Below are 12,964 nucleotides of genomic sequence, written 5' to 3'. Positions count from 1 at the left end.
CTCTCTCTCTCTCTCTCTCTCTCTCTCTCTCTCTCTCTCTCTCTATTTCCCTCTTTTGTAATCCAACCGGAGTTACGATTCCCTCTTATCGTAACTCCTGCTTCTTCCCGATCTCGATCCTCTTCATCGGACCCTGTAAATCATTTCGCGGGCTTTTCTTTTTTTCTTCTTGCGATCCCACAAAAGGTAATTGCTTTAACAAGATCGATCCTTTATATATGCAGCAATGTAGATTGATTGATTCGTTATTCGTTTGTTTTTTTAGGGAAGGAGGAATAAGCAAATTATTTTGAGATTTGATTTGATTCCGTTTTGGGTGGTGGTGTTTAGTGAGAGATCCTTTTTTAGATGAAGTGAACTTTTTTTTTTATATTTTGAGGGGATTTATTATGTGAGTTATGGTATCATCATCAACTATATTGCGGATGGTAGTACCATGTTGGAGACGACCTTCTGTGAAAGGTGATCATTCAACTAGAAACGACGCTAATGGACGTTGTGATGGTCTTCTTTGGTATAAAGATTCTGGTAACCATGTTGCTGGCGAGTTCTCTATGTCTGTTATTCAAGCCAATAATCTTCTTGAAGATCATAGCAAGCTTGAGTCTGGTCCCGTTAGTTTGTTTGATTCTGGTCCTCAAGCTACTTTTGTTGGTGTCTATGATGGTCATGGAGGTCCTGAAGCTGCCCGTTTTGTTAATAAACACCTCTTCGACAACATCAGGAGTATGCTCTTTCCTTTATACATGTATGTTTATATTGAGGACTAGTTAGCTAATGTGCTGACACTTTTTCTGATTTTGCAGAGTTTACATCAGAGAATCATGGAATGTCTGCTTCTGTTATAACCAAAGCTTTTTTAGCTACGGAAGAGGATTTTCTTTCTCTTGTGCGGCGGCAGTGGCAGATTAAACCACAGATTGCTTCTGTTGGAGCGTGTTGTCTGGTAGGGATCATATGTAGTGGATTGTTGTACATTGCAAACGCTGGTGATTCTCGGGTTGTGCTAGGAAGACTGGAAAAAGCTTTTAAAATTGTTAAAGCCGTTCAGTTATCATCCGAGCACAATGCAAGTCTTGAATCTGTGAGAGAGGAGTTGCGCTCGTTGCATCCAGATGATCCTCAGATTGTGGTCTTGAAGCACAAAGTTTGGCGAGTTAAAGGTATTATACAGGTAAAAAAACTCTTCACGGTAATGCGTGTTGCTGTTTTAATAGATTCTTTTCTTGCAAGTAGCTCTTGCAAGAGAAGTAAAAGAAGATAATAGAGGGTTTCTCGCTAGATATATATAACCTTTGGCTGGTTCTTGAAGGTCTCGCGGTCGATTGGTGATGCCTACTTAAAGAAAGCAGAATTCAACCGGGAACCGCTGTTGGCAAAGTTCAGGGTGCCTGAGGTTTTCCATAAGCCCATACTATTAGCAGAGCCGGCAATTACAGTACACAAAATCCATCCAGAGGATCAGTTTCTTATATTTGCATCAGACGGCTTGTGGGAGCACTTAACTAATCAGGAAGCTGTTGACATTGTGAACACATCCCCTCGCAATGTATGATTGCCTCTTGCTCTCTCCTTCTCTCTCTTTCCTTGTTTCGTTTTGTGTGCAAATAGATAGATAGATTGAGAAATGAGAACATGTGGGTGTTGTGCAGGGAATTGCAAGGAAGCTCATAAAAACAGCTCTAAGAGAGGCAGCAAAGAAGAGAGAGATGAGATATTCGGATCTAAAAAAGATTGATAGAGGAGTGAGGAGACATTTTCATGATGATATAACAGTCATAGTTGTGTTTCTTGATTCAAATCTTGTCAGTCGCAGTGTCTCACGCCGACCTCTCCTCTCCATCTCAGGCGGTGGTGACTTGGCTGGACCTTCCACTTGACTCAACTCTCACCACAATCTATATATATTATATATATATATACACATATCCACTATATATAAACACATTGCAAAAACGCAATTCAAATTCCTTCTTTTTTTAACTTTATATAAAAAAAAATTCCTTTTTAACTCTGTTTTTAATTCATCCCAAAAAAAAAAAAAAATTGAAGAGTTGAAAACCAATGTATAGGTCTTTTGGCAAACTGAGTTTGATTATGGATAATATAAAGAGATCACTTGTTGGAAAGATTTCTACTTCTTGAGTACAGAGTACTGACTGCATTGCATCATCTATATCTGTTGTCTTTTTTAATGTATTAGCATGAACATACGTGAATGTGTCAGTGATGCACTATAGACCGAGACTGTTACAAATTCGTCTTTTATGCCAAAGACAAAAAAACACATTGCTTTCCAAGGCCTGAGAATTCAAATTATCTTGTCAAGTAGTAATAGATAAATTAATCCTAAAATATAACTGAAAACAGTTCCCAAGATTTTGAAAAATCTTATGATCTAGACATGCATATAAACGTAATTTGAATTCTTGTGGTGTTGATTTCACAAACACAGGACAATTGGTATTCTACCGTTATGATTGAGATTATATCGTTGTGGTATTGAGCAAGACCATAGAAAATTAATAGTACTAATACATTAAAGAAAAAGACAGCTCCAGAAAAATGGATCTTGACTCCTGAGCATGTGATCGGAGTTGAATCATGTCCAAACCAAAACAACGCAAATTCCGATGTTTAGGTCATAAATGCTGGAAATGCCCTAATAATTTTTATCATAAAATATTATTATCTCATGAAGGTTATACTGTATGTGATTTGTTAAAAAAAATTACATGTATAATTATAAACTAACATGTAAAGAATTTTAACAATGATAGGTTTAGGATAAGAAATTAGGAAAATAAAATAAAATCAAAATTTGGACAGAGAGATGCGATAAATGCTTCTGTAGTTCTGTAGTAGGACCACATGAGTCACATGTAAAAGTATTTATGGAGGACCAACCATATTCGGTTTATTAAATGCTGTCTCTAATAATTGGTAAAAATGATCAAATCATAATTAGTCATACAATAAAGCTTTTATTGATGTGAAGTTTTGGCGTTTCAGTAAAATCGAAAATCATAATCACTGCTGTAATATGGCAAACAACCTTAGGCTAAATAGGCAATTCACGGTCCATAATCAGTGCTTTGATATTGATCGTATAGCCTCTGAATACATACGTCTAAGAATATGCATATTAGTTAATAAATGTCTATGATAATCAAGGAATCAATATACATACTGATACTACCGTTGAAACAAATCAACGTGATTAACTTATATTTTACCGGATCATGGTTGGATACTCGATCCATTCGAATAAATCAGTTTTAAAGAAGTAAAAAACTGACACACACACATGATCCCCCTCTTTAGTACAATAGATTTAAAGGTATAAGAATACATTCATAAGATAAATTAAAATTATACATAACAATAGTAGTAACATGCACATGCCCATGATACCATGCACATGCAATGTCTCTCTCTCTCTCCTTTGCTTATACATCTCTTGACGTTTCTATATAATCCAAAGGTTCATTTACGCAACACCACTCTCTCTTCACTATCATCAAATATATTTATTGCAAAAACATGAGGAAGTTGGTGGCGTCGCCGTTTAGTTCATTACTCGTCGTCGTTTTGATCATCTCTGCTATCACCGTCGTCCGATGCTGCTCTCCTAAAGATCAGACGGCTCTCAATGCTTTCAAATCGTCACTGAGCGAACCAAACCTCGGCATCTTCAACACTTGGTCTGAAAACACTGACTGTTGCAAGGGATGGTACGGTATTAGCTGCGATCCTGATTCGGGTCGGGTCACTGATATCTCTCTCCGAGGCGAATCCGAAGACGCCATTTTCCAAAAGGCAGGCCGGTCCGGTTATATGTCCGGTTCGATTGATCCAGCGGTTTGCGACTTAACCGCACTCACTTCCTTCGTCCTCGCTGACTGGAAAGGAATCACCGGCGAGATTCCTCCGTGCGTTACCTCCTTAGCCTCGCTCCGTATCCTCGATCTCGCCGGTAACAGAATCACCGGAGAGATTCCCGCGGAAATCGGCAAACTCTCCAAACTCACTGTTCTGAACCTTGCCGAGAATCAAATGTCCGGCGAGATTCCGGCGTCGTTGACGTCACTCTCCGAGTTGAAGCATCTTGAACTAACGGAGAACGGAATCACCGGCGTGATCCCGGCCGATTTCGGATCGTTGAAGATGTTGAGCAGAGCTTTACTGGGCCGTAACGAGCTAACCGGGTCAATTCCAGATTCTATCTCGGGTATGCAGCGGTTAGCGGATCTGGATCTATCCAGGAACCATATCGAAGGTCCGTTACCGGAATGGGTGGGTAACATGAAGGTACTCTCACTTTTGAATCTCGATTGCAACTCGTTAACCGGTCCAATTCCCGCTTCGCTTCTTAGCAATTCCGGTTTCGGTGTTTTGAATTTGAGCCGGAATGCGTTTGAAGGATCCATACCCGACGTTTTCGGGTCTACGACTTACTTCGTGTCGCTTGATCTGTCACACAATAGTTTATCGGGTCGGATCCCGGATTCGTTGTCGTCAGCTAAGTTCGTGGGCCATTTGGATATTAGTCACAACAAGCTTTGTGGGCGTATTCCAACGGGTTCTCCTTTTGATCACCTTGAAGCTACGTCGTTTAGTGACAATCAATGCTTGTGCGGTGGTCCGTTAATGAAGTCATGTTGATAATAATGAATGACATGGTTCCGGTTTAGCTGAACCGGAGGATATCTCAAGTTTCTTATTTTACTCTTTTTTTCTTTTTCTTTATCTTTTCTTTCAAATTTTAAGTTCTACAGCTACAAGCTAATATGTTCTATTGGCAACGAATGGGGGTACACTGATTCAATGTGTTTCAGGGTGTATGGAATATGTAAGCGCATGTATAATCAAAAGCAATGTTATAGATCTTAAAATAGTGATGATGTGAAAAAACAAAGAAAAGCTATGGAGGAGATGGCGTGATGCAATTCATTTGGAATCATTCATCCGAACTTCTAGTATCATTTTAATAAGGGTCACAGATTTCCAACTTTAGTGTATCTTCTTGCAGATCTCAATTTCAGTATGAGATACTTACTATACCAAAACTCATAATTATATGACAACTAATCATGTTAGAGCCAGCTTTATAGTATACTCAATTGAGCTTAGAAGTACAAGCAAATAATTTCTTCGACAGAAACAGCAAACAATTTCTTAAACCTGATTTTGATTAAACGAGATTGTCAAGAGCTGTCATTTTCTTTTCTCAAAATTATTGCAAAATGATGAAGACAGCTGTGAGAAACAGGGAAATAATTGAACTTAAGAAACTTTGAAACTCTTATGTTTCGCAGTCACAGATTCTCCGGAGCAGATGACTTTAAAAAGGTAAAAACAAAATCGAAAAGGAATGAAAAACCAACATCTCAGAATTTATGCACACTTACTTCAAATCTTCATCTATGATCTCTCCTTTTTCCATCTTCTCCTTATGCCATTTACAGAAACCATCCACCAAGGCGTCCTTCATCCATGCGTGCCTGCAACTCTCTACCGCTTCTTCAATTGTCAGCCAAGTCCGTGTTCTCGTCTTTTGTTCCGGCCACATCTCTAGCTCTTCCTTCACATGCAACGCGTACATTGCTGCTTTACATAAGCCTTCTGGACTAAACTCATCTTGGTGTGTTTTGCTCTTAAACTCATAATCTCCCAAAAAATCCTGCAAAAGTTCCCAAGTTTTCCACATTCAGCACCAACAGCCTAAACAATAAACAAAGGGATAGACACACTAGAGACAGTTTGCAGGAAGGTGTGTTTTACCATTAAAGTCCCACGAACTCCTGCTTCTTCCACTGCTTCCCTCACTGCAGCCTCCCTGACCGTTTCATCATTCTCCCATCCTCCCTATATAAACCGGAGATACGTTACTTCGTTTCCAAACAAAAGGGAAAGCAAGAAGATAACAGCATTTCAATTTGTACCTTGGGAAACAAAAGCCCCGGCCCACTAGATGAGCTGATCATCAACACTTGAATCACTTTCCCAGATTCAGAATTACCATCTTCCTCAGAGTTTATGTACCTAAACGGAATACACCTATAAAAACACGCCAACGATTGACCATTACAACCAAAACAAGGGCTAAGCATGTCAATCACTACAAAAATCCTCAAAGCATGATTCTGAGACAAAAACCTTCAATAGAGATTTAAACAAGGATACAACAAGGTGACGTGAATTCTTGATTTACAAATTCTAGGAAATGAAACCAGTCATAATACCTCAAAATCACGAAAACAAATCTCCCAACATTTCACAATCTTAGCCACCAACAATCACATTATACAGAGCAAAGCACGAGTTCCAGAGAGAGACGATACAAACGCATAACAGAAAAAGAGGAACAAAGGTTCGATTAAGAAAAAAGCGGTTACCCGGCTACGAGACGAGAGCCATGCTCGTAACGCTGCTGGAGTCGACCCGTACGCGCGACCAAATCACACATGACCGAGAAAAATAAAAAAGAGAAAAAAAAATATATTCTATCTAGAGGAAATTGGATTTGTTGTTCTTGGCCATCAAGATGAGAAAACACCCAACTTGGAGATAATCCTAACGCCTCTTTTGGATACCCACAAATACGATTCTACCTCTACCATTGCTGCCTTCCTCCTAAAAGATTCCAACGGTCTAGAAGCGATTGCCCGATCTATTTGATCTGACGGCTGGGGTTAGATCTAGGGTTTGAGGTGAGTCTCTCTCTCGCTCTGTTAAGGATCAAAGGCTGATAGATACAGATTTGTTTCTTTTTTTTTTAGGTCAGTCAACAACAACAATGTACAGATTTGTTATATGAAAGAGAAAGCAAAAGAAAAAGAAAAGAGGAAAATGTAATTAAAAAGATATATTTCATTTTATTCGGGCCATTGGGGAAGGAGCAAACCGTGAGCGTGAACAACGGATCGACACAGTCAGCAACTCACGTGGGTTATGGGACTGCTTATTGGGCCCATTCTCTTTCGGTTTATGGGCCCACTTCTTTTATAGTATTGTTTCGCGACCTTATCAAGAGAGTTTCAAACCTTGCAAATTTTAGTTTGTTTAGGCATTTTAAGTGAAGTGCTGTGAGACATCTTTACGAGTTTCTTACAATTAAAGATTCAACTTTATCATCTCCAAAAAGTTTTGTATATGTGATAGTGATATATGGCTATTACCCTAGATCCTAACATGGTATCCGAGTCATTAACCGTGACCAACTTATGTTCATGTTCGACAATTGTAACTGCAAAACATAATAGTATATGTATGAATTCGACCGTAAAATATCACAATACCAAAGTATTTTCTTCTTATTTGGACGGACACATGTGACAACGCAGATCTTATCGGGATTTTCGGACCAATATCGTATTAAATAAAGTTATGATGCTGAATTAGGAATTATTAAAACATGGGGGACCAGATTGCAAAAACCATGTCTCCGTCATTAGATTCCACCATGGATTCAAAACGGAGAGAAGCTTTGACAGCTCATCTCTGTGATGTGAAGCACACGACGTTAGCCAGCAACAGAACCAAATCGAAAAAGAAAAGAAAAAAAAAAAGAAGTCTTTTACTCCTCGCAGCAAGAGTGGCGCAACTCCGGCGAGATTTGATTCATGTCTTCCACTTTTAGCCCCGGTCAAAGCCCCGGAAGCTCCCGGTTGCTGCAGCTGGGCGTTGCCGGCTCTGCCTCGCGCCTTAGATCTTCTTCCTCCAAGAAGCCGCCTGAGCCGTTGCGCCGAGCCGTGGCGGACTGCCTCTCATCCTCCCCTCCTCCGGCTAACTCTCACCATGGCGCGATCCCTTCCATGGCTCCGTCTGAAGCTCTCAGGAATCTCCGGGTGTGTACCACTACCCCACCTTCGCTATGCTTGCTTTATTTTTCCTTTTACTGTGAAATGGGATTATCTCTCGTCTAGGTATTTCCGTTTTTGCGTTTAATTTAGAGGTAATTTGATCCTCTGCTTTGATTGTGGAAAGAGAGGAGGAACTGAGTATCTAGGGCTTTTTTTTTGTTTTCCACTGATATATGAGTTCTGTGCGGCGTAAAGGGATATTAAGCGGATAGCAGAGTCTACATTTGCGTTTCCTTTGAGTAGTGTTGGCGTCGTAATTGATTTTTAAAGCTGGGAATGTTCAATTCTATTCTGGTACCAGTACTACTGGTTGCCATGTTTAATTTTTGTGAAAGACCTTGTGCTATATGTATCAGACATTACTCCTCTTGTTCAGTAGCCATTGCATTTGAGGCCTAATGTAGATGAAGATTTGGGTAAAGAGATATGTAATGGAGATGCCTGTTTTTTATTGTCTGTTTTCTTGGCTTGATAGGACCTTGGTAGTTGATTGGTAATATTTGATCTGCGTCTTTAGGGAATTGCATGACCTCACACAATTACTTGGTGATTACAGGATTATCTATCAGCCTCTGCCACGACTGACCTGGCCTACAACATGCTGTTAGAGCATACTGTAGCAGAAAGAGATCGCAGGTAATTGATTGGTACTTTATATGTTTTTCATCATCCTGTGAAATTTTGACTCTTTTGAATAATAGTTTGGATAGGCGACATGTATGTTCGGTATTTTGGTAATACTCGCAAGTCTGATACTGAAACTGTATTATAAGGATTGAGCTTAAGTTCAGTGAAATAAAGGTCTTCAAATCTGGAAGCCTGAACTCATAGAAAAATTTGAGTGAGAGGAAATGAGCTCATTATTTTGCTCCCTCATGATGCGGAAACTGGGGCTTTAATTGCGGAAGTGGGAGATTTTGACCAAATATGGGATGTCATAAAGGCAGATGTATTTCTCTGTGGGTATAGTCATTTAGCTTGATCCCAAAGGATAATGAAGTATGATAGTGATAGCTTTCTATAATTCTATATGAACACAAAATGTAGTTTTGTAATTCTCTTGTTGGTTTAACTATGAAGTTTACTTAAAGGCGCTTGTAGAATAAATGGTTATCTGAGCAGATGTCTTAGAAGTGTGTGGGGAAGGACTCTTAGAAGTAAGCGAGCAAAGTCGGAAAAGTCCCTGCATAGATATATTATCAGCCCAGGTTGACTATTAAAAGTACTTGAGGACTTATGTCTACGTGGACCTATTGTTGAATGGAATCTGATTTAGCTAGGATCCAGATTGCTATAATCTAGATATTTCTCAAGTAGCATGGTTTTAACTATTTGTTGTTGCTAATGTTCATATCAATTTTCTGCAGCCCAGCTGTGGTTACGAGGTGTGTAGCACTACTGAAACGGTATCTCTTAAGGTAAATTCTTCTAGTCCAAGATGAAAATTAGTTATTTTCATCTGTTTCTTTGAACGAGCATCTCTTCACTTGTCAATGTCCCTAAGCTCGCCCTTCTCACTATAAGCATACTTTGCGCTCTGTTTATGGAGAACACTATATTTGGTAGATCAGTTGTATATGAAAGGGGTCATAATGGATGTTTAAACCTAGAGAATAAGTGTGCAAATTTTTGCTATATTATGTGGTCTGTCTGTAATATGTTATACAGGTCTTTCAATGTTTTCCATGGATTGTATTTTACATAATAATGATCCCTATGTTTTACAACACTACAGATATAAGCCTGGTGAAGAGACACTACTGCAGGTCGATAAATTTTGTGTGAACCTGATTTCTGAGTGCGATGCTAGCTTGAAGCAAAAATCCTTGCCTGTTTTATCAGCACCAGCGGGTGCTTCTCCTTTACCAGTGTCCAGTTTTGCTTCTGCAGCTCTGGTGAAGTCATTGCATTATGTGCGTTCCCTTGTGGCTTTACATATCCCAAGGCGATCCTTTCAACCTGCAGCATTTGCAGGAGCTACTCTTGCATCAAGACAGTTATTGCCATCTCTATCCTCTTTGTTGAGCAAATCATTCAACTCCCAATTAAGTCCTGCAAATGCCGCAGAATCTCCACAGAAAAAAGATGCTGCAAATCTGTCTGTTTCAAACTTGTCAAATATACAAGAAATTAATGCTATGGAAGACATTGAATACATATCATCAGACTTGCTGAATTGGCGTTGGGTTGGGGAGCTCCAGTTATCATCAGCTTCTTCTGAAAGGTACATTGTACATGATTTGGATTCTTACAAATGTTCAAACACATCTTTGATTCTTTTATAGCACTTGACTATCGGTGATCATTTTCTCTGTATGGTTAGTGAACGCCCTGTTAATCTCCAAGACATGAACAATTGTAATCTTCTGGAAGTTGGTGCTGCCGGCTTACTTGTAGGAGATATGGAAGCTAAAATGAAAGGCCAGCACTGGAAATATTTTGGTACCACAGAGATGCCTTACTTAGAACAACTGCTGCAGCCAGCTTCTGTTACGATGATAACAAACTCAGCCTCAGCTCGCTCTCACTTAAGAGCAATAACAGCTTCCAAACGCACTAGAGCTGGCCCTCAGCAGATCTGGTATGTATTCTACCGTGGTTTTGTGAAGTAATTTGCTGAGTGTTGGCTTAGGATTATACTTGCCTGGTATCCGTTGCGAGCTTTCTCATGGCTCTTCTATGGTTTGAAAACTAGCATTCTATTGAGAACAAAAACTCCATTATGATCCCTTCTGTCTAGTTAGAGACTTCCACCATTTGAAGAATGTAATTTCTGGATTGTTTCACATAATGGTGCTATTTAGAATAGATACAGGGACTGCATTTTGAAATGATTGTACCTAAGGAAAGTGGTGTTTTCGGGAAAGTTATTACATTCAAGTATAATGAAAGTTAATGTGAGTTCTTAGATTGATGATTTGCATGATATGCAGGGATGATTCCACTGTAAACACATTTCGGCCACGCGCCAGACCGCTTTTTCAGTATCGTCATTACAGGTATTTTGGCTGTGTATAACCTAATAGCTTTAATGTGAATACGTTTCTGATTAGTAGCACGTAACGATTGCCTTTTGAACATTTACCATAATGCCTAATGCTAGCTTCTCTAAGGATCACATCTTGTAAGCGTATTGACAAATACTAGCTGCAATTGAATAAACTTTCTACGATCCATATATCTTATTTCACTGTAATTTATGAGTGGTTTCAGACTGACTCTTCTACTATTGTGTATGTGGATGTTTAATCACCTTATTTTGTGTAAATAACTGTATCTGTTGCGAATGAAAGGGGATTCTATGCACTGGATCATCTTTATGCAAAATTTTAGCTTTCACCTTTATCACACAAATCAATCTCGTTCCTTGCATGATTTTTCAGTGAACAACAACCACTGCGCCTAAATACAGCCGAGGTAGGTGAGGTGATCGCCGCTGTTTGTTCTGAGGCATCATCCACCCCTTCAAATCAAATGACTGTATCACCCCAATTAACTAGCAAGACTGGAAAGCCGTCGATGGATGTGGCTGTGAGCGTCCTAATTAAGCTTGTTATCGACATGTAAGCTCTTTTTTTAATAACATGTTATCTTATGTAGCATGTTAATTTGCTGCCAACCGAACCATGTTGTCTCAATAAAGACTTATAATCATCCTTTCCTTCTTTTAATTACCGTTGATAAGCTTATCGTACAACCATTTTTCAAAACTTGTTCTTGTAGGTATGTATTGGACGCTAGAATTGCTGCTCCTCTTACTCTGTCCATGCTTGAGGTGTGACTTTTGACACTCAGATATATTATTGTGATATTTAAACAGCTTACTAATTTATCTAGCCATTGATGCAAATTTATTTCAGGAAATGCTATGCTCCACAAAAGCAGCTTGTAGGATTCGTGTATTTGATTTAATTCTTAATTTAGGAGTTCATGCACAATTATTAGAGCCAATGGTAAGTGATAGCGCGACAACCATTGAAGAAGAATACGCCCAAGAAACATATATCGACAATGAAAATAGGCTACTGCTGCAAGGGACAAGAACGAAAGACTTGCCGAAGATGTCAAGCACTTCGTCAGCTATTGAGAACTTTGAGTCTTGGATATTGAAAATCTTATTTGAAATACTTCTTCTCCTAGTTCAGGTGTCTTACCCTCTTCTTGTTTTTCGCTTGACGTCTAAACTAGACTTGTTTGGGATCTATACCTACAAAATTGTTTTCGTAGGTTGAGGAAAAAGAAGAATGCGTTTGGGCTTCTGCTCTCAGCTGCTTACTCTATTTTATCTGTGATAGAGGCAGAATACGGAGAAACCAGCTAAATGGTCTGGACATAAGGGTATGTTAGTCTTATAAGGCTGAATATTATCATCGCCCTCTGCTATGTGGATTATTCCTTCTTCCGTTCCCTTCCTACTCTCATTTGGACCCGTCCTTTGTCCTGCTGCATGCTACCATTGAATTGGTTCTCGTGCTAACTTGTACTTGCTAATGAGCCAGTCACTTTCCATGAACCAGGTTATCAAAGCTCTTCTAGGAACTAGCAAAAGGAATTCTTGGTCAGAGGTTGTTCATTCCAAGCTTATTTGTATCATGACGAATATGTTTTATCGATCTCCAGAACCAGAGGGATCTACCTTAGCAATTTCAAGTGCCTCGAATTTTCTTATCGACCAGGTCGATCTGATTGGTGGTGTGGAGTACATTTTCTTGGAGGTACTGCAAAAATGTATTAAAGGATTTTCTTTGAGACACTTTGAGCCCTAATAATTTTTTAGTGTATTAAAGGACATTTTATTGGTACAGTACTCTTTGGCAACCACTAGAGAAGAAAGAAGAAATCTCTACTCGGTTTTATTTGACTATGTCCTGCATCAAATTAATGAGGCATGTTCAGCTGCTGGTCTTTCTGAGTACACTGACGATGAGATTCAACCTTTGGCTGTTCGGCTTGCTCTAGCTGATGCTCCTGAAGCTTTTTACATTTCTGTTAAGCTTGGTGTTGAAGGCATAGGGGAAATCCTGCGAAGATCGATTGCTGCAGCATTGTCTGGGTTCAACAACAGCGAACGACTAAACCAGGTAGGTTTGTTCTTGTTA

General features: G+C 39.3%; 4 protein-coding genes across 5 annotated transcripts in view; 3 read left to right on the top strand and 1 right to left on the bottom strand.

Annotated features, from left to right (window-relative positions):
- Positions 7 to 1,966, top strand: LOC104745482 (probable protein phosphatase 2C 38). Its single transcript, XM_010466734.1, has 5 exons — positions 7 to 186; positions 266 to 726; positions 807 to 1,174; positions 1,313 to 1,549; positions 1,653 to 1,966. The coding sequence occupies exons 2-5, from the start codon at positions 399 to 401 to the stop codon at positions 1,878 to 1,880; spliced, it is 1,161 nt and encodes a 386-aa protein (XP_010465036.1). The 5' UTR covers positions 7 to 186; positions 266 to 398; the 3' UTR covers positions 1,881 to 1,966.
- On the top strand, positions 3,489 to 4,897 carry LOC104748156 (DNA-damage-repair/toleration protein DRT100-like). Its single transcript, XM_019237369.1, has one exon. The coding sequence runs from the start codon at positions 3,544 to 3,546 to the stop codon at positions 4,663 to 4,665; it is 1,122 nt and encodes a 373-aa protein (XP_019092914.1). The 5' UTR covers positions 3,489 to 3,543; the 3' UTR covers positions 4,666 to 4,897.
- Positions 5,205 to 6,610, bottom strand: LOC104745481 (nudix hydrolase 16, mitochondrial). The gene is made up of 4 exons (XM_010466733.2): positions 6,399 to 6,610; positions 5,946 to 6,060; positions 5,785 to 5,868; positions 5,205 to 5,683 (listed from the first exon to the last, which is right to left on the bottom strand). Exons 1-4 carry the CDS (start codon positions 6,467 to 6,469, stop codon positions 5,408 to 5,410), a joined length of 546 nt encoding a protein of 181 aa, XP_010465035.1. The 5' UTR covers positions 6,470 to 6,610; the 3' UTR covers positions 5,205 to 5,407.
- LOC104745479 overlaps positions 7,503 to 12,964 on the top strand; it is a 9,368-nt gene continuing 3,906 nt past the window's right edge. The window contains exons 1-12 of one of the 2 annotated variants that reach the window (XM_010466732.2): positions 7,503 to 7,850; positions 8,422 to 8,501; positions 9,233 to 9,283; positions 9,601 to 10,089; positions 10,189 to 10,446; positions 10,799 to 10,864; positions 11,249 to 11,428; positions 11,589 to 11,640; positions 11,726 to 12,010; positions 12,093 to 12,203; positions 12,383 to 12,580; positions 12,671 to 12,946. In XM_010466732.2, coding sequence (XP_010465034.1) covers positions 7,626 to 7,850; positions 8,422 to 8,501; positions 9,233 to 9,283; positions 9,601 to 10,089; positions 10,189 to 10,446; positions 10,799 to 10,864; positions 11,249 to 11,428; positions 11,589 to 11,640; positions 11,726 to 12,010; positions 12,093 to 12,203; positions 12,383 to 12,580; positions 12,671 to 12,946 — 2,271 coding nt within the window. In that variant the 5' untranslated portion in view covers positions 7,503 to 7,625. The remainder of the gene's footprint in view (positions 7,851 to 8,421; positions 8,502 to 9,232; positions 9,284 to 9,600; positions 10,090 to 10,188; positions 10,447 to 10,798; positions 10,865 to 11,248; positions 11,429 to 11,588; positions 11,641 to 11,725; positions 12,011 to 12,092; positions 12,204 to 12,382; positions 12,581 to 12,670; positions 12,947 to 12,964) is intronic. The other variant, XR_002035599.1, reaches the window with a different exon arrangement.

The sequence above is a fragment of the Camelina sativa genome, chromosome 15 (genome assembly GCF_000633955.1).
Source record: "Camelina sativa cultivar DH55 chromosome 15, Cs, whole genome shotgun sequence".
Lineage (NCBI taxonomy): Eukaryota > Viridiplantae > Streptophyta > Magnoliopsida > Brassicales > Brassicaceae > Camelina > Camelina sativa.
Note: the sequence above shows the minus strand (reverse complement) of the source record. Positions and strands in the feature narration are given on the sequence as shown.